Here is a 24,701-nt window from a genome sequence, read left to right on the forward strand (position 1 = left end):
AGTCACAAGCACTTGACTTCAATGATTGTAAACCCCGAATTGCTGCTCATTTCCATGAGTGGCTAGCAGGTGTTGGTCTAATTATGTTGAGGACTCGTAACATTGATGTTGCCACAATTTTCACCACACATGCCACACTTCTTGGAAGATTTCTGTGTGCAGGAGCTGTTGATTTTTACAACAATTTAGATAAGGTGAGTCTAATCTTCCAGACTTATATTTATGTACTGTAACAGTATAAAAATGCATTTTAACGGGCTTTATTGACAAATAGAACATCTGTGAAGGTATAGTATACTTTGGTAGTTTTGCCATTCAGTGCACTAGTAAGTTCCTTAACAAAAACTGAGTGACACTTGTGGGTTTTGTGAAAAGGTAACATGCAAAAGAAAAGAATTACTGGTAATGAGTATAGCTGTTAGATTATAGAAACTAGAATTAGAATGAGCATGCATATGATATTAACAAGCAAACACTTAAAACCATCAATTTGCCTTTATATTCAAAAGATATTTTCTCAGTGCTGTTTCTCAGCTGAGTTGCAACCCTAGGTAGATGCTGTGTGGTGTGCAGATACCATGTGGATGTCTATCCAATGATGATTGGTTATGATAACACCCTGGCCATTTCATAAAATTTGTCAGTAACTTTGCTCCTTGTTGAGTTTGCTGTTTTAATGCAGTATTTCGTGTAGTTGGCTTTGCAAGATTCCTAGTATTAATTAGATGGCAGAAGTTAATATATCTTTTGTAAACCACTTACATGTGTAACTCAGTGGGTTTTAAGTTGGTACTTTATGGTAGTATACTGACTAGAACATTGGTGGATCAGTGTTTTGAATGCTATATGTATACTGCTGATCAAGATGTACAGTTATAGGCTGGGAGATGGTACTTATAAAGCTCACTTTAGAAGAATTCCTCTTATATAATTGTAGCCTTTAACCCAGTTGATAATTTTTCCTTTGGGTAATGAGAATTTTACAGGTTTATCTGTAAAATCTCAAATGGAAAACTTGTTCCTTTTTTATTACATATGGCAGTTTTAATTTTGTACTACAAATAGAAAACAAAACCTTGGCCAATATATATGCCAGTTTTCTTTTTCAAAACTAAAAGTAACCCCACAGGTGGGTAGTGCCATCAGTGGACTTCATGCGGTGCTCTCTAGGCATTACTTAAGGTTCTTTGCAGCGTACCTACGGCCCCTAGCTGCAACCACTTTCGTTCCTTTTACTGTACTCCCTTTCATATTATCATTCTTCATCTTACTTTCCACCCTCTCCAAACACTTGATTCATAGTGCAACTGCGAGGTTATCCTCCTGTTACACCTTTCAACCTTTTGATACTGTCAGTTTCCAAAACAGCACTGAAAGACCTCAGGGTCCCAGTGCTTGGCCTTTTGGCCTAAATTTTATGTTCAACTCAACTTCAAAACTAAAAGTAAAGTTTGGTTAAATTGTATGATGATGGAAGCATCAGCAGATTAAAATTGCTAAACTTAGTGAGACACTTCACACTAGCAGCAACAATCTGAGCCTGAAATTCTGCAACTTTGGAAATTTCCCTTTCTAGATGTGAAGCCTGGAGAGCCCAGTTTTTATTTTGGCATAAAAAAGGGAGAGACTGAATGTTACTTTGATGGCAGGTTCTTACTTAACATATATTCTATGAATCCTTCACTTTGATAATCTGGATCTTTTGGATTCCAGTCATCCGTGTTGTTGCAGATATGAGGAGGTTTGGCTGATTTGGTAATCATATAGGATATGCAGCAAGAGGTACAGTTCAGGTTTTTAAAATTTTCCATTGTAGACAAGGTTCTTTGTTTTTTATTAATATGAGCCGCACAGTAGATCTATAGAAGATACAGGTACCACTGATTTTTTTAAGATACCATCCACCTAATTCATGTTAAATAAATTACTGGTGGGTCACAGGTAGCCGTGGGCATTCTGGGTATACATGCCCCGTGACCTGGTATAGATGCCAATAGTCCCTGGATCCCACAAGTGTAATTTTAATTCTACCGGTTTCCAGCTTGGCGCTAGTAAATCCTAATGTTAAGACCTCAGGTTTGTTAGTTATGAAAAATACAAATTAGTTACAAATTTGGTATTTTTCTTGGTTTTTGTATACACTTGATTCTGGTGAACCTATTGTGCTGAGAACCAGCACTAATCAACAGTTTAACAAATTTGCATATACTATCACCAAATTTTTTTAAAACATTGGTGAAACTACAGTAAAGTGTTAAACTTTCAGATGACTATAAATTTTTATCTCTCATTGGGCTGGCCCATTTACCTATAAAGATATGAACCATGCAAAGGATCTCTCCTCCCCAAAAAACAGTCTACCCAATCTTCTTTTTTGGGGGTCTTTAAAGTCACCTACTAAAGGGATTTTGACGAAGGAAAAATCTATTTCTGGGCAACGACTGTGTCGCCCTGTGAAATGGTTCCTTTGATACTATTTCTGAAGAATAAATATTGCTATTCATCCTAGAGAAAAAAGAAACATATAATGCCAAGATAATGGCTCGCTCACTTCTTATAGAAGTGTCGTATAGTAAGGAGCGAGTGGAATCACTACCAGAGGTCCCTTGCCATTTAGCTTCTTCCTTCGACAAAACCCAACCCCCGAACTACGGAGGAGCCGTGCTACAGCTCCGGTCTACTACTACCGTGAGCGCCCTCCGACGCCTGAGACGTCATTCCTGAAGATAGCCTCCAAGCTTGGGGTAAGCTGGGTGAGGAAATCTAACTACAGGGTGGGGTTTCACAGGGCGACACAGGTCGTTGCCCAGAAATAGATTTTTCCTTCGTCAAAATCCCTTTTCTGGGCTTGACTGTGTCGGCCTGTGAAATAGTACCAGAGAATGCCAAACACCAAGCTTGAGGAACAGTACAGATAAATTAAAAAGGTAAAGTTAAACACTTGTAAGGTTAATAGTATAATAATCAACTAAAATTACAGTCTTACCCTAAGGGAAGTTATAAGCCCTAAAACACGGGTTATCACTAAAATTATAGTTAGCCTAACAACAAACAATAACAATACAGGTTAGGCAAAGACAAGATATAAGTTGATATATACAAAAGAATGGAACTGAATCCGATTAGAATGATGAACAAAAGCAAACTCAAGGTAACCCAATACATGGAGGCGACTAAACTAAGTAAGGGTGCAATGGGGCAGGTAGAAGGGAAGGCTACAAGAAGTTATAGTAAAAATTAAGAATCAGGAGAAACTGTGTTTCCAGCTGCCACTGCTGGAAATTTGAGGGCTTCTAAGGGTTTTAGGTAGTGCCGTTTGAAAACTGTCGGAGATTTCCAGCCTGTATACTTCTTAAGATCGTCAAAATTCATGTGTTGAAATAATTAATAGATTGTGGCCACCGCCCTAACATCGTGGGCCCGAGGAAAGGACTCTGGATTGCCTGTTTAATGAAGTATAAAATTTGTTGCCTGATCCCTTTTAGGGATAAAGTACACCTCCCTTCCTAATGAACAATGGGCCTGAAGATTTCAGAGTTGTTCTGCTTAGGTAGGCTCTTAATGAGTTGACAGGACAAAGGGAAATGTCTTGAGGTAGTGGTAGGATTTTCCACGAGGACCATCTGTCCTGTGGGTCTTCATTTTTGGCTAGAAAATGGCGATCTGGGATAAGAGGACTTCCCTGAGGGGAGGAACTCAATGTGGCCTGGTTCCCTTGATAAAGCTGACAGTTCTGATATTCTAGCTCCGGAGGCTAAACTTAATAAGAATAGGGTTTTCCTCAGGAGGGATATATAATTGCAAGAGTCATTGTTAATGTCCGAGGCCAGTTTGAGGACATCATTTAAGAACCAAGAGACTGATTTAGGTCTCGTTGATGGTCTTAATCTAGCACAAGCTTTTGGTATGGACGTAAAGTACGAATCCGTAAGGTCTATGCTAAAACCAATTGGAAGATCTTTTTAAGAGCTGATTTGGTCGTAGTGATAGTGCTTGCTGCTAAGCCTTTCTCAAACAATGATCTGAAGAAAGTTATGGGCTAGGTTCGTTGTCATGACTGAGAATTTGACAACTTAAGGAACTCTGCTAGTTTCTTGACAGATGAATCATATTGTCGGAGAGTAGATTCTCTTTATCTGATTCCAAGAATGAGATATTCTGGGGATCAATTTCTGCATTCCTCATGGCTGCGAATTTCAGAAAATCCATAAAGTTAGGGTTTTCTGAATTCTTGGGAAGGCGGACACAGTCTGAGTTTGCACTAACTGGGTTAGTTTGGGGTTGGGAATCCGTAGTGGTCGAGTCTCACTCTAGGAGTAGAGGGAACCAATTGCTCTTGGGCCAGTTGGGAGCTACTAGAGCTACTTGGCCTTTGAATGTCCTGAGTTTGTCTAAAACTTTCATGAGAAGGTTCACCGGAGGGAAGGAGGTAAATATTCTTCCATTCGTTCCAATCGAGGATCATTGCATCCGTAGCGTATGCTAGAGGATCGAGGTTGGGTGCCACGTAACAAGGGAGTTTGTGGTTTGACTCCGTGGCGAAGAGGTCTACTTGGAGTCCGGGGACTTGTAGACTGATCCAATTGAATGAACTCCTGTCCAGTGCCACTCCGATTCCAACGGAGCGGAGCGTGATAGAGCGTCTGCTACTACGTTCTTGACTCCTGCCAGGTGAGTGGCTGACAGGTGCCATTTGTTTTGCATGCCAGAGAAAAGATGGCTATCATGACATGGTTCAAGTGCTTGACTTGGATCCGCCCCTGTTGATGCAGTGTACTACTACTGCACTGTCCAGAACTAATTTGAAATGAGAGTTCTTGGGCGGACGGAGTCGTTTCAGTGTGAGGAATACTGCCATGGCCTCCAGTACATTGATATGTAGCTGGCGGAATGTTAACGACCAAGTTCCTTGAACTTTTTCGTACTGGGAGTATCCTCCCCACCCTGTTAGTGAGCGTCTGTGTGGATCACTAATGATGGAGGGGGAAACTGTAGAGGAATTGCTTTTGAAAGGTTCTTTGTCTCCGTCCAGGGGCGGAGACGTTTCCGTAAGATTGCTGGGATAAAGGCTAGTTTGTCCCGTGATCTGCAATTCGCTCTTGAGCGCCATACTCTGTTTATATCTTTGAGTTTGGCTCTGAGCAGAACGTCTGTGACTGATGCAAACTGGAGTGAGCCCAGGATCCTCTCCTGGCATCTCCTGGATGTTTGTTGTCGTTTTGAGAAATTGTTTTGTAGCTCTTGCAATTTCTTCCTTTTCAACGACGGAATTGATAGAGTGTGCCGATTGTAAGTCCCACTGAAGGCCTAACCACTGGAATCGAGATTCCGGTGTTAGTCTGGACTTGGTTTTGTTTATTTGAAAACCTAAATGTTCCAGGAATTTGATCACTCTGACCGTTGCTTCTTCTTTGCATTCTTTGGGGTTCTTTGCCCAAATAAGCCAATCGTCCAATAAGCCACTAACATTATTCCCTGTTTCCTTAGCTCTTGCACTACTGCTCTTTCCGCCAATTTGGTGAAGATCCTGGGGGCTATGTTTGAGCCCGAATGGCATTACCTTGAAGGAGTAGGATCTGTTGCCTAGTTTGAAGCCTAGGAATGGCGGAAGTGTCTGGCTATGGGAACATGATAGTAGGCATCTGTAAGATCTATAGAGGTTGTGGGACCGGCCCACGGGGAAGTAAGGTCCCGTACCTGCGAAACGGTCAGCATCCTGAACTTGTCGCAATGAATGAATAAGTTCAGATGGGGACAAGTCTAAGATGATTCTTCGGTTTACCGAGTCTTTCTTTGGCACGCTGAACAAGCGTCCTTGAAAATTTTAAATTGTTGACTCTTGAGACTACTCCTTTGAGAAGGAGGTCTTCGGTATACTCTACCAATTCCGTTGTTGGTGCTTGATAGAATCTGTTGGTTGGAGGAGGGCCCTCTAGCCAACTCCAACCTAGTCCCTTTGTTACTATACTTTGAGCCCAAGGGCTGAACCCCCACCGCTGGCGGAAGAGGTACAGCCTCCCTCTACCTTGGGATTCTCACTGCTGGTTTGCCGAGGGGCGGCCACCTCTTGCTCCTCGGAAACCTCTTACCCTGTTAGCAGCCCTGCCGGATCCTCTGAATCGAGAGGCACCTCTTGCTCTCTGCCTCTCGCAAACCTATTGAAAGCCTGAAAGTTCTGGCTTTCACTAGTTGGAATTGTAGGCTGGCGAGACAGCAAAGGAAGTGGAGGGTTGAGATTGCTGGGACTGAGGGGTCAGCAACAAGGTATTGTTGTTGACCCTTTGACGATGGTTGCCCTTGTGATGCTGTGGGACTGCCTGAACCAACGTTTGTTGAGAAGGCTGGAAGGGAGAGAACTTCCTTGGTTTCGGTTCTTGTTCCATTGGGTTAGGACAGAAGATTCCTGCCTCCGCTTGCTACCAGTCCCCACTGACTTTGAGGCACTGGTTGACCTTAGAAGCCTCATGAAGACTTCTGCTACTACTGGTGCTGGAAAAGAGGTCCGTTCCCCAAATTGAGGAAGCAATCAGTTTATTCGTTCATGGCGGATAGTAGCTTCCGCCAGAACGTGCTTCCTACAATTTCTCCTGGCTATGAGGAAGTCGTAAAGGTCACACTGCATGGTGTGCAGCAGACCTTTAGCCAAAACTTTAAATAACGGCTCTTGTTGGTATACAAGAGCCGTCATCTCCGCCATAGTCATGGAGGAAAGGGATCTCGCGAGCCTAGTCCGGGCGTCGTACTCCATCTGGATGAGAGAGTACGACAACCTGGGGAGTCTCTCACTAAAGAGAGGTGGCACAGTCCGCCTTTAGTTTTCCTACTGAGAAAGTAGGAACTGCCCCTTCGAAGTACGTCTCGGAGCCTGGGACTAAGAGAGAGGTGGGTTCCGTCTCTCGTAGTTGAGGCCAGGGGCTCGTCTTTCAGGGCGGCCTGAAAGGTTGCTTCCACTACCTTAAGGGTCAGTGGTAGCGGAGTCCCTTCCACCGGAGTAAAAATGGTGAAAGGACTCCTAAAGGCTGTGATGCGGGTGTTTTCACACCCCCATTCTTCCAGACTTCTCATTAGAGTCTGCTGTGCCTGTTTCCCTCGGAAGATCACTGTTTCCTTGGGAACCTTGTCCTCTCTCATCATCGCTGCTTCCGTTAGTCGGACGTAGCCAATGAATGGGTGGTTGAAGGTCTCTGGGGTGGAACTCGAAGTCCTCACGCCTTCGAGTTCCTATGCCTTCGATTGTCAACATTCCGTGACAAACGGGGCATACGAAGCGATCCTCCAAGGGTTGGCCGCCTTGAATTCCGGCAGTTGGCTGGAATCTGGCATTGGAAGAGGAGAAGGTGGCACGATAGAGGGGAACCTGCCGCAATCGAGGTTTTGGATCCCGGCGATGGGCATTCTCCTGAGCGGCCAGCCGTTCCGCCAGCGATTGGATCGACTGGCCGGAAGACGTAACAGAACTGGAGAGCTGGGAGAGCACCGAGCCGACCTTGTTTGTCAACCAAGGCCCCTACGATCACTCCCACCTGCTCCAGAATGTTAGCCGAAAAGGATTCGGGATCAAAAAGAGGGACTTGAGCCCGATCCTTACGTGATCTATGTTTGGGGGACCTCGACGCAGAGGAAGAGGCCTCCCTTGACCTAACTGATCCGGGGTGGTGAGCCGGAGTTATAGTCTGTCAGATGACCGATTTCTTGGGGAGAGACTTTTTAAGTCTCCTCGGTCATCTTAGCCTTGGGGATCACTGAAGTAGCCTTAGGACGGACAGACCGCTGCTCTTCAGTGAAGCCCCGGAAAGAAGGGTGGAAGTAGAAGGATCAGTAGAAGGTGATGGAGAAAGGGAATTCAGGAAAGGGCCCTGAGAACCCACGGAGCTGCCCCTACTACACCCTTACCTGTACCCATGGAGTCAATAGCCATGGGTTCAAACGTCGAGGTTCATGCCGCAACGTCTTCTGCAAACGTCCTCTGGGAAATCCCCCTCCTGTAGGAGATCATGACTTGAAGGTCGGCCAGCAAAGGGGCGGCCGCTATCGGGTCCACCACTGATCCTTTCTTGGCTCCTGGGAATATTAGGTCCGCCATATCCTGGGTAAGAATGTAGGGGCGGCCCTTAGAATTCCGGCCAAAACCCCCTACCCAAAGCTTTGAGAGTCGACAAAGCTTTCTTCTTTTCTTCATCAGAAACCCTGTAAAAAAAGGGTCTAGAGTTAGGGAGAGGATAGGGGAGGAATGTCTGTTGTGTTGAGATTATATGAATATGTGCTCTCATATGTGAAAGGTATAATATAACAACAAGTATTCCAGGTGACGAATGAATGAAGAAAGTGCTAAGAAACTTACTACTAGTGAGGCATCTCCTACTAGCAAGTAGCAGGTTTGGCAAGCTTCATGATGCCAAACGATAAAATCCTCCACTTTCACTGCACATCCTGCATGAGAACGGCATACTATATGGCCGCACAGGTCTTGGAGGATGGCACTGCACCCAATCTCCTGGCACAACATCTGTAAGTCAAAGGATACCTGAGTACCAATGACAACCTCCGGTGGAATAATATGCAAACTATCCGTGGGTGCCGGAGTAGGACCGACGGATAGAGATCTACGTATGAATATTACGTAGAAAAATTACGAGGGGGGAAGAAGTCTCTGCCTCCGCCTAAGCTCACTTGTCATATGACTAAAAATAGACTCCGTAGGGCCCGGAGTCTCCGTATGGCCCGGAGTTAATTAATATTGAGTGAGCAATGTCAAACTTCTAACGAAGCAAGGGATAGTACGAGAGGCGGAAATAAAAAACCCCCCGGAGTAACGCAAAAGATTCTAAACATTAAATAACACAAAATAAAAAAAACAAAATAAAAACCCCTTATATCAGTAAGTGCTCGTGTGAACTATCCTAAGTGGATAGGAAACCCAGTGGTTCCCTCCCCCCCTCCTCATGTTCGGTAGCGGCGGATAGACACCTGCCGGACTGAACTGAGGGGAAAGAGTAGGGAAGAATGTGGGTAGGGGAGCCCTCCCCCTGAGCGGCCAGTTAAGGACGGAGAAGAAGGGGGGGAGGAGGTCCCGAGCCCCCGAGGCAGCGTGACGAGTGAGAGTACCAGTAGGGGAGGGGAGATCCCCACCAGTCCCGTGAGTCACCCCCTCTATGCAGACTCGGACGCTAGCTGTGAGAAACGAGTCATCACCCATCGACGTGGATGGCAATGTATGGAGGGGGGGGAATGGGAATGGGGGGACGGGAGGGGGACCCCCGTAACCGGGTGGCTCACCGTGATAAACCGGTGGTCTTCCCAGCCAGGTGAAAGATACGAGGTGGGGAAGAAACCGTCGGAACAACATCAATATCACTGATAATAAATAGGATTATTTATAATAATCAATCAAATAAAATTAAAGCGTATCTTAAAGCTAGACTAACACGGGGAACACGAAGCTAAGCAAACAGAAAATTAGGTTAATCGCCGATCCGAAGAAAGGGGTATGTTAGCCTAATTTAACCTCTAGTTCAAGAAAACGGGGGCAGGCTAATCACCAATCGACAATTGGGGTATGAAAGCCTACTTAACGGTAAAATAAATTATAACAGGGAAGCTAATCGCCATACCGAAGCATGGTGTATGTTAGCCAACCTAGTACCTCTATATATTATTAAAGGTAATCAGGAACTAGAGAAGGAAAGAGAGAACATCAGAATAATTAAGATGATATGACCCTCTCAATCGTGACTGATAAAACTCCTAACAATGTAAGGCGTAGCTAGACTAAGGTCCGAAACGTGCGGTCGGAGCGTGCCCCGTGGAGGCCTAACTAAAAAACTAACTGCATAAAGATATAGAGACTATGTATAAGTAACCATATCTAAAGTACTGAGAAAAAGGGAAAATCTCTAACGGTATGGAAGACCGAAAGAGATAACCCGTACCGCCATGCGGTCGAGGGGCATACCGGCCGATAAGGCTCCGAATATGTATAAACACGAAGATCATCATAAAATGAGATCAGTAACCCCAAACAGTACTTAACTTAGAAGCAGAAGTTGAAGACATCTTGAAAAATAAATCCAAATAATCCAAATAGAGCGAAAACACAGCACCGAAAAAATTTTAACGTTTGGTGTAACGCGCGCTATCGAAGGAATGACGTCTCAGGCGTCGGAGGCGCTCACGGTAGTAGTAGACCGGGAGCTGTAGCACGGCTCCTCCGTAGTTCGGGGTTTTGGTTGAAGAAGAAGCTAAATGGCAAGGGACCTCTGGTAGTGATTCCACTCGCTCCTTACTATACCGACACTTCTATTAAGAAGTGAGCGAGCCATTTATCTTGGCATTATATTGTTTCTTTTTTCTCTAGGATGAATAGCAATATTTATTCTCAGAAATAGTATCAAAGGAACCATTTCACAGGCCGACACAGGTCAAGCCCAGAAATCATAATTTGGTCAAAAGATATATAGTCCCACTAGCTCCGAATTGATTTGCCGAGCTTATTCCCTTTTTCCCATTCTTTTTCATCCTTGCTTCTTTTATTCAGGATTGATTATTTGTTGAAATATAAACCACATGGTTGATAACCAAGATTTCTCTGCTTCTTTTATCAGGATTGAATTATTTGTTGACAAATATAAACACGATGGTTTGAATATCAAACAAGATTTCTCTGCTTCTTTTTATCAGGCTTGAATATTTGGTTGACAATATAGACACATGGGTTGAATATAACAGATTACTCTCAGTATGTAAAGAAGAGTTAGAATGAAGAGTATGCCTCCTTACTTGTGAAAGCTCAAGAAGCTGATGTGGTCAAAGTGAGGCAGAAGAATTCATTCAAATCTTGCACAGTGCGGGCATCTGATGTACATGGACTGAGGGCTCTTAAAACACTTAGTTATTGTGCATAAATATGAAGTTATCATAGGGTGGTCACCATTTGTTATAAAATAATGTTCATTCTCTATAAGTCCTTTGAGACAAAGTCAGGCACCTTGCATACTATGCAAAATAACTTTACTTGAAGATAGTGAAGAGACATTGGCAGTGGATGCGAGTTTGGATACCCTTTTCCCCCAAAAAGTGAAAAGTCAACAGAACAACAATAAAGGAAAGAGCAGAAACTGCAGAGCTTATCCAAATCTTATCTTGCTTTTATAATTGAAACAAACAACTGTTCTATGTTCCTTGTTTTCAAATATGAGAAAAAAAATTCCCACAGTTCTCGAGAACAAGTTCCAGAGTGTATGTTCAACACAGGAAATGGTTAATTGAAATAACCACTAGAGTCCAGTCATCTGAATCTTAAAATATCAAAGAGATACATGGAATCTTAAGTAATGGTCATTCTCCATGGTATTCTAAATTATATCCAAGGGATTGTAATTCTGCTCAGTCTAGAAAAGGAAGAAGTGTTGCAGGAAAAAATGCGTTATTACTATAATAATTTAGATATGATAACATCCATTACCAAGGAATATATTATATTCCCCAGCAAAAAGCAGAGCGCAAAGCAACAACAGAAATGTCAAAATTAATTTTATTTGAAAACATTTATTACAGAAAATAACAATTCTTGGTCAAGTATGCTTAGTCACATCTAAACTACTGCTGTGCAAGGGTATGCTTAGATACGTACCTATTTTAGAAGAATGTAGTAAAGAGTATAAGCCAGTTTGTGGCTCTGAGGGTCAATACCATAAAACTGGATTTGTGCATTTTCCCTCAATGGCTTCAAAGAAACGGTACTCGAAAGTAAATAACCAACCCAATTAAGTAATTTATTCACAACTGCAAATATGTTAAAATAAGTAAGAAGATGACCTTTAGAAAATACGACTCCCACACTAAGAAGAAAAATACTGAAAATAAAATAGAAATCAATTTTCTAAACCTAAATTGCCATACGGCATTAAGCCTCATACTAATATCAAGAAGAAATAGTAACATGTCTCCAATAGAAAATGTAGTAGGGTATCAATTAAGTGAAATACTCTTAATTAAGAATCATTTATTACCGATGAAAGATACACACCAGAAGTATCCCTTCACTAGTTATTTCAACCATTGAAAAAACAGCACAAATAAACCATGAAAAAGTATGACCAAAACTGTGGCTATAAAATAATTACGTCAAAATTTTATAGCAAAACAAAGGAAGATGTAATTAACACAATAAAAAGTCATATTAAAAGAATAAAGCACTAGAACTAACTTAAATTTGTTATGAAAAGTGGTTGCATGTACATTAACTATTTGATGTATTACAGAGAAATTACAAACCAATTCTTGGAAAAACCTTAGAAAAATTTACTTTAAAATACAATACAAGTGAAACTGATTATAATTGAAAAGACAAAATAATTAAAAGAATAAAATAAATAAGTAGTCAAGGTAGTTCAAGTTAAACAAATGAAACATCTATTTTTGTAAATCACTAGAATTCACTTAAAACGCCTTGGGTTAGTACTTTACGTATTGTGTCTAAAAGACTTAAAACCAGAACATTTTGAGAAATCCAGTTTTCCTTTAACCTTTGAGATTCTGATGGCATCAAAATATCTCATCTGTAGAAAATGAAAGAAAAAAATATATTTTTGATGTTTAATATCTTTGGGCTGATGATAAGCGCATGTTGAGGGTATGGTTTTAAGTATCCTTCTTTGTGTAAAAGGGCTGTTAAGAGAATAATCACTAAACTGTCCAGGATAGAAAAATCACAAGAATTTTTGCCTACTGTTCCTTATCTTTTTTTTTCATTTTTGTATTGCCTTAACTGGCATAAATAGCAGTGATATATACAATATACTGTGATTTGAAATGAAATTTATAACATTTAATGGAACAAAAACAATTTGTAAATAATGTTTTTAAGATATTTATTGGCCAATAGTAATACACCATTTTATAAAAAATTTTCAAACAGTAGAATAAAGCACAAAATGAGATAAAAATGCATTCTATCCCAAATAAGAGGTTATAGCAAGCAATTAAAATGAAATTTTATTGCTTGCAAGTAGTAATCCAGAATGGAGCAAGTTTTATCACATGATTTTTTAACCCCCAAAAATATACTTTACATAGTACATAATTTGGATGTTTTTTATACTGTTGGATGTTTTTATCTGGCATCTTAATGGACCCTCGAAAAAATAACAGAGAAACTTAAAAATATACATTAAAAAATAACTTGATAGAATAATGATAAATATTGTCTCTAAGCTATATTGAAAGCAGTAGTACTTTCACATTTAGTACAATGAACAATCAGGAAAGTTAGAATTACAACTCAAGTCTCCTATAAACCTTACCTTGCTCAGTAACTTTTAACAACTATTATTAATGATGAGAGATTTTAAACCCCACAATCCAATTTGGGACCACAATTGTTGCACAGCAGTTAATGCTGGACTGTGTACTATTGAACACTTAGTGAATATAAATGTGCTTTGCTGCTAAATAACAGCAAAATGCACACATTTTTCTGAAAATTTAGATTACGTACTATATTTTTATCACTTGACTCAAGTATGTGCTCCACATGTATTGAAGATAGATTTTAATTTAATAAATGTGATCAGTAGAGCTGTAATCATGTTCTAATAGTACTGATAAAATGTCCAGGCCTGAAAAGTAGCATAACTGCTTATTATCTCATTACAAACTCCAAAGATCTGATTAAACTATGGCAGTTATACACTAATGAGAAATTCCTTTGTATTAGCACTTGAGAAGGCATAATGAAACTGAACAAATTTATCAAGAGTTTCATTATCACTGCCACAGATTAAGCTGTTCCTTATTCTTCTAATTATCCTTCTTAACTCTTCTTAACACTCCTCCCATGGTTTTCTAATACAATGGCAGAATTTACAGTAACAGGAAATAAACATTATGACTAGATATAGTACTTAAGATACAAATACTTCAAAATAAACAACCTGTGCAAAAAAACTTACGTTCTACTGTCTCCTAACAATTGATTCATAGTGAAACTGCGAGGTTTTCCTCCAGTTTAATCTTTCAGACTTTTTTACTCTCAATTTCCTTATCAGAACGAAATGACCTCACAGGTCCCAGCACTTGGCCTTTGGCTTAAATTCTGTTCTGTTCTATTCTACAGCTATCTTGTATGTACATCCTTGGCAGCTAGTAGATCAAAATTACAGTTACTATATAAAGCTACTCTATTATCAGTAGCACTACTAAACTACAGGAGCTAGGTCCAGTACGTATATATGGATCAGCATTGGTTGGACACTAAAATTCTTAGTCTATTCATAATCATTGTTAAGGATCTGCATTGGTACCATACATCACTGCTAACTATGCAAAGTGTGTAATGAATATAAAGACAAGGGATTCTTTCACTGAAATATTTGAATAGACAGTTTCCTAAGCAACCTTCCACTATCCTTCCCAGTTTGTACATATCATTTAATGAACCAATATACAGTGGGGCCCCCGTATTTGTATTCTCCGGATTCCCGGACTCGCGCGGTCATGGATTTCTTTCTGGAACATCTCCCCCCATTATTCGCGGGAATTTCACCTATTCGTGGTATTTTTCTATGAGAAATATCCACAAATTCCTTTTATTTTTATTTTTTATAAATTTCATCATAAAATGCACTTTTTGTGATAAAACTTAAAAAAACCAGGTATAAGGATTAATTTTAAACTGGTTTTTCTTGAGTTTTAACTCACAAAATAGGCCATTTTAAGCATTATTATAGGGGTTCCAACTATTTGCGGGTTCTGACTATTCGTGGGGGATCTGGTACGTATCCCCTGTGAATACGGGGGAACCACCGTATACGTATGAAGATCAGATTTCTTCTAGAAAAAGTATGTACTATAGTATCTCCTTGGTCTACCCGTAATGCCAAACTTGTAGCATCTTTATTATTTATCCATAAATTATGCATAAAAAGTACTCCTGAATGCACCATACCGTACAATAGAACATATAAGAGACAATGGTTCACACTGCTGTTTATAGCTCTAAATTTCCAACAGATATAGGATTTGCTATTTCTTTTATGTAATTAAATCATTTCTCCTTACTAAACAATGCTCTTGTTTGTACAAAAGGACTTTGAACAATAAGATTACTAAAATGCCATCACAGAAACTTATTTTCAGGGACTAGAAGTGCTGTTGAAACCCTTCAGAGCTATTTCTAGAATATCTCTTGTACAGTATAGCAGATTAAGTTTACAATGCACATGTTAAGTAAAGTTGGTGTAAATGTTGAAATATGTTGGATCATTGTCTCTGTGGGCATTTAGTAAAATGAGGATTCCGATAGAGCAGCCAAAGCTGAACTATATATAACCAGATCAAAAGTATCCATCCCAGTCAATGAATATTTAACAAATGTAAAACTTTATATTTTTAAAATGACAGACTTATGGAATATTGAATATGATAATGGCATATTAAAGCAGATAAAATCCATAGTTGAATTATGGCTATCTTCAAACCAAACCGAGTGCCCCACTCATCTCATTTTATATTGTCTTTGAAATGCTCACATTCATATGACTTATGGATACATTATGAATAGCTCAAATAATCCAATCCCTGCATGCAGAGAAAGCAAGTCAATTATAGTACATACTATGTAACTCATGTGAAGGAGAGAGCTTCAGCCAAAGTGAATGTTGAGTTTTGGAAGTAAAAAATCTTAGGACATTTTGTTAGTTATTGCAATAATTTAAGCTATCAGGTTTTTAAAGAACTGTAAGTTATCAGATAAAATTTAATTTCTGTTATTAAATACAAGTCTGGTAAGCCTTTATAGTGAGATTTCAACATTTTAACTCAGTGTCAGGTCAAATTACTGAATACTAATAACATGTAATATATGCAAGAATCAATTGTTGTTTAGAATGCCTACAGTTTTGCAACACATCAACAGAGCATCACATTCAAGAATAAATGTTTAAGGTTAGGAAGAGCTGATAAAGGTATGTCAAAGTACTTTGGGCAAAGAGGAAGCAGATGTAAAGTATAAATGGGGAATAATATTTTGACATTTGCTTGTGTGAACTATGAAATCTGCTTTTAGTTATTTTATTATAAACATAACAGTTCTTTTACTAGTGTTTCTGTAAAGTATGAGCTTTAAATGTTGAAAGAATCAAAGATTTGGTTCTTATTTGCTTAAATTACTATGTTGTAGTACAAAGGAAGCACTGTATAATGTAAGAGTCTGTAGCTTTATGAAAAAAATAAAGTAAATAGTATACTGTATTTGTCATACAGGAACAAAAGAATACTGAAGGCAATCGCTAATATTTCTGCTGTTACATTTATAAATACATATTAACATTTAAAAAAAAAAAATTTCCGTGTCAGCAAGGCAGTTTTCACCTAAACCTAGGGTTTTTTCATCAAGATGCCTTTTACTCATGGTTCATAAATTTGTTTTACAGTTTACCAGCTCCCCCAAGCAAAATATTGCTGAGGTTAATGGACTGGAAGACACAAGCCCTTCAACTAAACCTCTGGTTGAACCACTTAAAAATCCATTACCTGACAGCAGCTCGGATAAAGATAGATTTGTGAAAAGCATATTGGTGTGCCTTAAATATGTATTTCAGTGCATTGCTATGGCTGCTTGATTTGCTTTTGTTGCTAATGATATGATGTGCCAAATAAGTCTTATGATATGATAGATTTTACTTTTTAAAAACTTTTAATTTCAGCTCCATATTTTTGTTTGCTTAAGTTTTTGCATAATCTTATTAGCTGCTTAATACAACTAAACAATTTGTTGAGATTTGACACTTGGCTACTAATTTGAAATAAGGCAGTGTTTGTTGATGTTCCCAAGATCATTATTTTGGGATCAATATTTTATGAATGTATTGATGAATGTTAAAAGCGAGAGAGCAAAATACAAATGACCTAAAGTTGTAAATGCTTGTGGAGGCTTATGTCTGTACTATATGGTATATGGTACTTATATGACAGTTTTGTCAGTCAATGTCAAAACTTAGACCTGGTTTAATGGTATCAGTAGGTGGTTGAGTGGCTTTGTCAATACTCGGAGTAAGAATGTTGTACTTACAAACATGACATGAATTAAACTGAAGTTTTTGTTCAAATCAGGGCATGAACAAAAAAATTTTCTACCACAGGTAAAATATAATCTTTTTGGTTTTTATTACAGGCCTGTTTTGTTTAATTATTTTTTTCTTTGTTTCATATTAGGCATGAGTCATGAAGAAAGCACCTCTTCAACATCTTTTCAGGGCCCATAAAAATGAATGTTTTCAGGAACAGTTTGAGATGATTATCATTGTTTGTATGTTTTATTGTACATGTAATGCATTTTACATAAGACTACGTAGCTTAGGAGTAATTACATAGCTAACAGTTTCTAGTCGGCAGCTAAAATTTGAAATACACAGCAGCGATTCTTTTGTTTGGTTGTAGGTAACTATGTAGTCCCTCCACTTTCGGAAGAGGAACAACTGAGCCAGGTATTTCAATTTGTTTCCTGCCTGCTTATGATGGGTATTGTGAGGCAGCAGCTGGTTTAAAATTTGGATTCTTTGCTGTTTTCTTGGGAAATGGTGAAATAGAAATAACTCTTTTTTAGTAGTACCCATTCGGCTTTTACTTAGAGATTGTGATAATCCTTAGAAATTCAAAAAGAATCTACAAATATAAGAAAGTTTAATTATTTTGACTTTACATTTAACCGATGATGTCCAACAGTAGCACATGTAGCACTCATTATTGCAGCAAAGGTTATAGGACTATGTTAACCCTCTTGCGCACAGGCCGAAAATATAAGGGTGTAAGGTACATGACTTTTCCCCCAGGCTGAAAAGAACAAGCGCATAGAAAAGTTTTTTGGTAAAATTCGTTACGTCCGAACTTTAACTGATATACTCTTCTGGTTAGTGTAATTTTGTCAGCAAATGATTGAATTATTTCCTAAAGCAATCAGCACATCTTTACGAAGCTTAGAAATAATAAAAGTGAAGTGATGAATGTGAAATTTTAAAGAAAAATTGTTGATATTTTTTGGAAATCATGAAAAATATAATAATTAGGTTTGGGGACAAAACAAAAGAATCGCTGCTGTGTATTTCAAATTTTAGCTGCCGACTAGAAACTGTTAGCTATGTAATTACTCCGTAAGCTACTTATGTAAAATGCATTAACATGTACAATAAAACATACAAACAATGATAATCATTCTCAAACTGTTCCTGAAAACATTCATTTTTATGGGCCCTGAAACAGATGTTGAAGAGGTGCTTTCTTCATGACTCATGCCTAATATGAAACAAAGAAAAAAATAATTAAACAAAACAGGCCTGTAATAAAAACCAAAAAGATTATATTTTACCTGTGGTAGAAAATTTTTTTGTTCATGCCCTGATTTGAACAAAAACTTCAGTTTAATTCATGTCATGTTTGTAAGTACAACATTCTTACTCCGAGTATTGACAAAGCCACTCAACCACCTACTGATACCATTAAACCAGGTCTAAGTTTTGACATTGACTGACAAAACTGTCATATAAGTACCATATACCATATAGTACAGACATAAGCCTCCACAAGCATTTACAACTTTAGGTCATTTGTATTTTGCTCTCTCGCTTTTAACATTCATCAATACATTCATAAAATATTGATCCCAAAATAATGATCTTGGGAACATCAACAAACACTGCCTTATTTCAAATTAGTAGCCAAGTGTCAAATCTCAACAAATTGAGTAGAAATGTTTGATCTTTCACATGGAAGCAATAATTTTGCTATTAATGTGTTTGGAAGCAATAATTTTGCTATTAATGTGTTTGCTAATGAGCTGTAATTGATTAAAAAATGCTAACTTTTTACTGAGTGCAATTCTCAGATTTTCCAACCTACTTAAGTTGACATTTTGTATTGTAGCTAAGTAAGCTAGCGGCGTCGAGTTTGCATTTTCTTTCAGATCCATCATCTGTCGACCCAATGGCGTCAACTACGTTTTCTATGAGTGACATGTTTTTTTTTCGTGAATTTTTCCAGAAAATAACTTACATATGATGCGCCCAGCTCGTCATCTGTGCACTTACGGCAAAAAATTTATTGACGCGCAACGCGTTGTCAGACCACGAGAGGGTTAACATCTGCTCAATATGACGCTCACACAGTTTGTTTTCATTGTAGGGGGCAATATTGTTCTTCAGATAAATCTTGTATTGAATGTAAGGGCTGGGATAACAAATGGTGGAAGACTCTAACCGCTCATCTATCTAGTTAGCAAGGGATAGATAGAGGAAGGCTAGTATTAAACAAGACAGGTTGACTGCTAGTCAGGAATCAGATAGGTCAATTGCAGTTCTGGTTGTATCTATTTCTGCTATTTCACCCATTCCCAGTCCTTCTACTATTCCACCTAATCCTGGTCCGAGCTCCCAGGTTCTTGACCCCAACACCATTGCCTCTTGGTAGAGTAAATTCGACCGTAAGTTCGAACTATTGTTTAAAAGTGTCATAGCTAGGTTAATCAATGAGAGCGCTTATGGAGCGCAAAAGTGAAGTGCGAGTGGAGGAGCTGGCTGTCTGTCCTGCTGATTCCCCTACGCAAAGGTCCCTGGCATACTTCCTTGCACCAGGGAGAAGCCATACCAGAAGCCCAAGCAAGGGAGGTCAGTAGGGTCTGCCAAGAGGCAGTCAGCCTCCTCAGTCTCACATGTTGCCAAATCCCAGGTGATGATAGCACACAACCATTGGAAAGGCGTCGTTGCGGAAGTGCACCATTTTTCCTCTAGTTCCAAGGCTTTCAGCCTAGAACGGAGGCATCAGTGGCGCTATAGTGACATGTCTAGACTATTGAAAAGGTATGCAGCTGACGTATCTGCTATGCAAGTGATCCCATGTAAGAAGACTAAAGAAGCTATATTGTCATGTAGTTTTTGGGATAACCCAGAGAGGATCTCACCTGAGTGTTCTCCCCCGGTTCATAGACATAAGCGCTCGTTGGCACCTATTAGTACAGCTTTCATGGAATCGTGCCAGTTGGCTCCTGCGTGCCAAGTAGCGACCGAATGCCCAGTGGCATAGGAGCGGCAGACGGTGCTTAATTGCCAGTTGGTGCTAAAGCACCAAGCTTCTCTCAGGTGCTTAGAAGTGGTTGAACGTCCAGCGACCACCAAACATGCAGTAGCCAGCTCCCAAACATCTGACAATCTTGACAATTATTGCTTCTATGACTAGGTCAGCACCAGAAGAAAATATACCAAATTCGGTGGCACAGTGTATACTAATGTACCTTTGGTACCAGTGTAGACTAGTGATCCTGTCCGCCAGAAGTTGGGGTGTTTTGAACAAACCTTCTTCTGTGCCAAAACCCGCTAAGGACATATCACTGTCTCTGGTGTCGTCAGCAGAAGAAGAAGAAGACAAAGTGCTGGAAGAGGAATCTCCGTCTACGGCTTATGCAGCATTACTCAAGTTTTTGCTGCGTACATACCTTACATTTTTCTCCAGCAGCTCCTGCTTCTCCAGCTTCAACACTTCAGTTAAGTGTTCAGTCTGACTCAGCCTAGCTACCTAAGATTGTGTTATCAACGTCAGTGAAGAAGGCTCTAAGGGGAGTTGATACTTGGCTAGCAGACAAGAGAGAGAAAGCAAAGGCTTGCTTTAGTCATCTGTCTTCTCACCTTCTGAAGCTCCTTCCTCGTGTGTCTGCCTCCTGTCAAGGGGACTTCTCTGGTCTCATCAATTTGGCCCTAAGGTTGGCATTCTTTGCTGTGAAGGTAAAGTTCTCTTCAGGTCATTTTATGAAGAACACCTTCAAGATTTTAGATGTAATTAGTTTTTTGAATTGATTGGTAGGAGCACTGGCTAAGAAAGTTCAGAATTATCCCAACTTTCCTTCAAACATAGGCTCAGACCTTCTACATGTCCTCTTCTGTGTGGACAAAGGAGTAAGGGACGCACCAAGAGAAACACCTTCCCTTTATACTATGGGGGTTTTACAAAAGAGGGAACTTGGTGTTCCTGCACCACTAAGGGAGTGACTATGATTCAGAAGTCTAAGTCTGCACTTCTTTTTTCACCCTTGGTAAAGGACTCCCTTGCTGGCAAAATCCATGAGACATCCTAAAGAAGCTGCACCTTCTACTAGTGCTAAAACATCGTCACCTTTGCAGCCTTTTCCCTTTCGTGGTAGCAAGCTGAGACCAAACCCCAGAACGAGAGCCAAGGTCCTTTTTAGCTCTCAAGCAATTAAGAAGACATTGAGAAGACCTGCCTACAAAAAATGAAATTTACTTCCTCTGTGTCTCAGTAGGTACCAGGCTCCAGCAAGAAAGGGGCAGAACCATGGGTAACAAAAGTGCTGACTGCCTACTCAGTAGTCTCAAAAGAGGTTTTCAGCTCTCGTAGAGGAAGTACATTCCCTCCTCGAGAAGAGACCAATAGAAGTAGTCACAGAGGAGAACTCCTAAGGGTTTTACAATTGACTGTTTGTGGTGCCGAAGTCAATAGGCAGTTGGAGATCAGTATTGGATGTAAGTGCCTTAAATGTCTTTGTACAGAAGACAAAGTTTTGTCTGGAAACAAATCAATCTCTTCTATCAGCGATGAGCCAGGGAGACTGGATGGCATCCATAGATATGAGGGATACGTATTTACACATTCCAGTACGTACATCCAAAGTCGAGGAAATACCTAAGATTCATGTTTCAAGATCAAATATCCAATTCTGGTCTCTCTCTTTCAGTCTGTCAACAGCCCCACAAGTATTTACCAGGGTTCTAGTGTCTCTAGCAGGATGGCTACATCTAGAAGGAATAAGGATAGCATTCTACTTGTACGAATGGCTCTTTCATTCTCAGACAAAGGAGCACCGCATAGAGGATCATAAGAACACTTCCATTGACACAAGACGTAGGTTTGTTAATAAACTGTCAGAAGTCTCAGCTGGTTCCATCTCGAGAGATAGTATATTTGGCAATGACCCTGAACTCTTTGTCCTTTTCAGGTTTTCTGTCCCCCAAAAGAGTGGAGTCTTGCCTTCAGACAATAGACGAATTTCTCGCCCTACAACATTGCTTGGCCAACAAGTGGATGAGCCTGCTCAGGACTTTGGCATCGATAGAGCAGTTTGTGTTGCTTGGGAGACTCCACATGAGAGTATTTCAGTTTTATCTCAGGGCCAGCTGGGACAGGAAAACTCAGTTTGATTCATCTGTGCTCCCAGTGACATAGGATATCAAAAGACATCTGCTGTGGTGGAAGTCAGAAGGAAGACTACAGGAATTAAAGTCTCTTCATCCTCAGAACCTTGACCTGAACTTCTATGCCGACACATTGGACTTAGGTTGGGGAGCTCTTTTAGAAACCAAGGAAGTGTCTGGAATTTGGTCGGAAGAAAAAGAGATGCATATAAATGTGAAGGAGCTGAGGGCTATTCACTTAGGACCCAAGCTGTTTGTGTCAGAAGTGTACAACAAAACAATAGCAGTCCATTCAGACAATACAACAGCACTGGCATACATCAGCAAACAAGGGGGAACGCACTAGTTTTTGCTGTGCGAAGCAGCAAGAGACCTCCTTTTGTGGTCCAAGGAGAATTGGACAACACTCATAAGATTTGTACAAGGAAACTCAAAGTCCTTGCAGATCAGCTGAGCAGGTACAATCAAGTGATCCCGACAGAATGGACACTGGATCAGATGGTCTTCGAGTCCCTTTGGAAGTTGTGGGGAAAACCATCAATCGATTTTTTTGCGACAGAAATTATCGACTCCCCACATTCTTTTATCCAGTACCAGATCCTCTAGCATTGGCAACGGACGCAATGCTACTGGATTGGCCAGAAAAGTTTCTTTGTTTGTGCCTTCCCTCCCTTTGGATGATATGGAAGGTTCTAAACAAATTTTCAACACGCAGAAATGTGTCAATGATTATAATAGTCCCGTTTTGGCCACTAAAAGAGTGGTTTCCAGACCTGTTTGAACTTCTAGACTTCCCAATATTACTTCCTCAGAAGATAAATCTGCTCAACCGCACTTCAGGGGATTTCATCTTTTGCTTTGACAGGGGTCAAACTATCAAGAGATTACTCAGAACAAAAGGCTTTTCAAAAGTGTTTGCAAGAGCAATTTCATGAGTGTAGACGTAAATCCTCTGCAGCTGTCTATCAGAATAAGTGTCGATCTTCTGTACATGGTGCAAGCAGAAAGGAATCTTGTTGTCCAAGACAACTGTAGCAGAAATTGCAGACTTTTGTCTATCTCTTTCAGAGAATCCAGGGGTTTATCTTCCCCAACAATAAAAGGCTAGAGAGCTATGCTCTACTCTTTTTCAGACACAGAGGAATAGTCTGCAAATCAAGACATTGCAGATTTGGTTAAATCTTTTGACACTAGTAAAAGAGGAATGGAATCAGTGGCTTGGAACCTAGATGTTGTATTAAAAAAGCTTTCAGGTCCCCCTTTTGAACGGATGGAAGAGGCCTCCTTTAGAAATGTGACGAAGAAGACCCTTTTTCTACTAGTGTTAGCTACAGCCAAAAGAATGAGTGAACTCCAAGCTATGGCTAGAAGAATCAGGTTCTCTGGGTTTTTTCACTTTCTTAATATTCTTGCAAAAAACGAGAATCCCAATTGACCTTGGTCTCGATTTTTGTCATTAAGAGTTAATCAGAATTATTAGGGCCTGAAGAAGAAGAAAAAGTCCTCTGCCCAATGAGAGCCCTAAAGTTCTACCTCAAGAGGAAGGAAAAAACTAGAGAACCTTCCAGTAACTTAAGGATGTCGGTAAAAGACCCCTCTCATCCTCTTAAAATGAATGCCCTTTCAGTCTTCTTGAGGGAAGTAATTAGAGAATCACATTCTCAGGTATGAGAGGAGTGTCTACTTATCCTCAAAATAAAGGTGCATGAAATCAGAGTGATTTCGATACCCTTAGTATTCAAGAAGAACCTATCCCTGGGGGATATTCTTCAAGCAACTTTTTGGAGATGCAAGTCAGTGTTTGCATCACACTATATAAAAGAAATAGAAACAGTGTACTATAGTGAATGCAGTACATTAGGCCCCTTATCAGTGGCTGGTATCCTTTTTCTTTACCTTGAATCAAGGTTGTGAGCTACAGTATTACCATGAACATACGCGAGGTTAGGTTCCAGACCCCCATGCGCAAAGGAAAGGTTCATGTAAGTTTGGCTCGGTCCCTAAAAATACTAATAAATGCTTACTTGTAGAGTTTGAACACTAAATATGACCCTAATCATGCTCCCTAAACATCAAGCTGACTTTTAAAGGAAATTAAAGTTATTGTAATTTCATTAAGAGTTAGCTTAATACATTACCCGTAAAAATGGAATAAATGGTAAAATATAGGAGTGCGTACTTATGTATAACATAGTTCTCTTTTCTTTCCCCCTATTTCTGTAAAATACTATGTACGTACCATGAATTTTGTAATTACAGTTATATGTATTATTATTTATTATTATTATTGTTAAAAAATATCCACAGTTATATTTAAAATATATTTCTATGTAAAAATATAAAACAAAGACTTTCGAACACCTGAACGGTGTTCCTCATCAATGTAACGTTAAAAATATATTTTTAACGTTACACTGATGAGGAACACTGTTCAGGTGTCGAAAGTCTGTTTTATATTTTTACATAAATATATTTTTTTATATATAATTGTGGATATTTTTTTAACAATTT

General features: G+C 39.7%; 1 protein-coding gene across 1 annotated transcript in view; it reads left to right on the forward strand.

The window, feature by feature from the left end:
• Nucleotides 1-24,701, forward strand: part of LOC135197227 (glycogen [starch] synthase-like) — a gene marked incomplete at its 5' end in the record, with an annotated part of 40,358 nt that overhangs the window by 1,813 nt on the left and 13,844 nt on the right. Inside the window, 1 exon segment of the mRNA XM_064224283.1 lies at nt 1-194. This exon segment is cut by the window's left edge and continues 4 nt beyond it. Within this exon segment, the coding sequence (XP_064080353.1) occupies nt 1-194 (194 nt within the window).

Source organism: Macrobrachium nipponense, chromosome 18, assembly GCF_015104395.2.
Source record: "Macrobrachium nipponense isolate FS-2020 chromosome 18, ASM1510439v2, whole genome shotgun sequence".
Lineage (NCBI taxonomy): Eukaryota > Metazoa > Arthropoda > Malacostraca > Decapoda > Palaemonidae > Macrobrachium > Macrobrachium nipponense.